Source organism: Dichomitus squalens (genome assembly GCF_000275845.1).
Source record: "Dichomitus squalens LYAD-421 SS1 unplaced genomic scaffold DICSQscaffold_124, whole genome shotgun sequence".
In the NCBI taxonomy this organism is placed as follows: domain Eukaryota; kingdom Fungi; phylum Basidiomycota; class Agaricomycetes; order Polyporales; family Polyporaceae; genus Dichomitus; species Dichomitus squalens.
In genome coordinates, this window is record NW_006767006.1 from 503 (window position 1) to 2552 (window position 2050).

General features: G+C 52.4%; 1 protein-coding gene and 1 non-coding gene across 2 annotated transcripts; both read left to right on the forward strand.

The window, feature by feature from the left end:
- Positions 1 to 210: 210 nt before the first annotated feature.
- On the forward strand, positions 211 to 281 carry DICSQDRAFT_t214. The gene has a single exon. It is a non-coding gene; the product is annotated as a tRNA-Cys (tRNA).
- A 73-nt stretch (positions 282 to 354) lies between these two features.
- On the forward strand, positions 355 to 775 carry DICSQDRAFT_175692 (uncharacterized protein; the record flags this gene model as incomplete). The annotated part of the gene is made up of 2 exons (XM_007371580.1): positions 355 to 385; positions 486 to 775. The coding sequence occupies 2 exons, from the start codon at positions 355 to 357 to the stop codon at positions 773 to 775; spliced, it is 321 nt and encodes a 106-aa protein (XP_007371642.1).
- Positions 776 to 2050: the final 1275 nt, after the last annotated feature.

The window sequence follows — 2050 nt, forward strand, 5'->3', positions numbered from 1 at the left end:
CTAGTCGGATCTAATCTTTGTCTTCACAGCCCCGAGTTTATCAGGTTATGAGCCCTGTGTGACGCTTGGAAGGGAGTAGGGTCAGAGAACCCCCGCCTCGGGAAATGTGCCTGAGGGTAACTTCATTTGGAAAAGTTGGTTCCTTGATCGATCACCAGAGTGTGACTTCAGGGGGAGTGTTGGAATCTGTAGAATTCACACTCTAGTATCGGTTGGATGGTGTAGTGGTAACACCTCCCAGTGCATATGGGATGACCCGGGTTCAATCCCCGGTCTGACCAACTTTTCATTGTTCAACAGGACCTCACATTTTCTTCCAATACGGCCCTTTATGAAACCCATTACCTGCCAGCCATGGAGCCTGATAGCGGTCAAGAGGCACAATGTATGTCGTTAGCCTTCCGGAATACATCTCTGGACGGAGGTACCTACAGCTACACCATCTACTTCATCCTTACATTCTACAGTGCCTCATGACCCTTAAGTGTCGACGACGTCATCGTACGTGACCCCGGCATTATCCGCCAAAGTCCAGTTGACAGCACAGACCAACCCTACACTTGCGAACTTGCTCAATGCGGTCATCAACCATACTGCGACCGATGAGGAGGTCAAGCGGCTGGATGTTCTGATCCGCCAGCTCGAAGATATATCGGAACTGGGAGGTTCGAATATACCTCCTCCGAGCTCAACGCCATCAGATCCAGTCAGATCGGGTTCGCCGAAATTGTTCGACCTCATTTTGGAGTTCCATAAAAAGCTATCTGACAGGTGAATACTGCCTCACGGAGATGTATTCTGCGAGCGTGTAGGCGTCGCGGATGGTGCTTGGGTTAGATATGCCGACGTCATATCGCAATGTGCATAACTCCCTCTAACTAGCCATTAGAGCCACCTTCTATCGATTAGCAGCCTTCTGGTAGTCCCACTCCAGAGGTCGTGAGCTTTCGCTTCTCAAGGGTGCCACAGTCATTGTGGGAACTCTTCATAACATGGGCAGGCGGGCTGCGAAGGATCGAAGAAAGCAAGGCAAGACTTGTTGATTTGGTGAGCAACCACCTGCTACCCCCTTTTTCGGCTGCCCACTCACCGCGGTTCCAGGTGAATGCGGCAGCGCCGCCATTTTACTTGCAGTATCGCGTGTCTGAGGGTGAACTTTTGACCGAGCTCCAGAACGTGGGTGCACCAAATGAACGCTTTGCGTACACCACTAACGCCTCCTTCCAGACAACTGCTCCCTCATATACCAAGAAGTCCATCAAACCCATTAGGGCAGATAGCACTCGAGCAAAGCGAAATTTAGTGTCTCGGAAGCCAACTCTCGTCCTTCCGAATACACCGCCTACCCGAGTGGAAAAGCCGGCGCCAGCAAAGCGACGATAGTCACTGAAAGCGAAACCATCTGCCCCACCGACCCCAATCGCTTGCCACGCTTGCGGCCAAATGGGCGTTCCCTTGGTGGTGGGAGGGCGTCCGCGGTCAGGGGGGGTTTCGCGTGAGGCTCTATGAGCCGGCCTTTGCAGGCTCCTGCTGGACATGCATAGATGCGGGCAAAACGGTGGCGGAAACGGCAAGGGTGGGGTTCGGATTCAAGCAGCACCCCGTGGCGTCATAATGCCTTCGTCCTTTCAGCCTTACTTTGTCCCAGTCAGCACGTGCCACCAAGCACTTCCCTTCACGGTACAGCAAACCGGGAGCTTGGTAAAAGCCAAGACGGCGCCGTCTCAAGTAGCTGCCACGTCCCTCAGCCCAGCTGATCCGTAGAGTTCATGGCTGCACGTTCATAATCCACTACGTGATTGCACAATAACAGTTACTATGTATGCTATTACGATACAAGCACAGCATGATGACTGACAGCAGAACGACCTACGAAACCAGCTTCATGAATCAACCAGTCCATCAAATGATGATACCCACCTGCGCCGCCAGGATGCAAAGTTCTACCAGCACCGCACAACACTGAATGATGAGAAGGATTACGTAGATAGGGATGAAGGTCCATCATAAACCCGTGTGACGTATCCACGGCAGGTTGATGTGTTCTGTC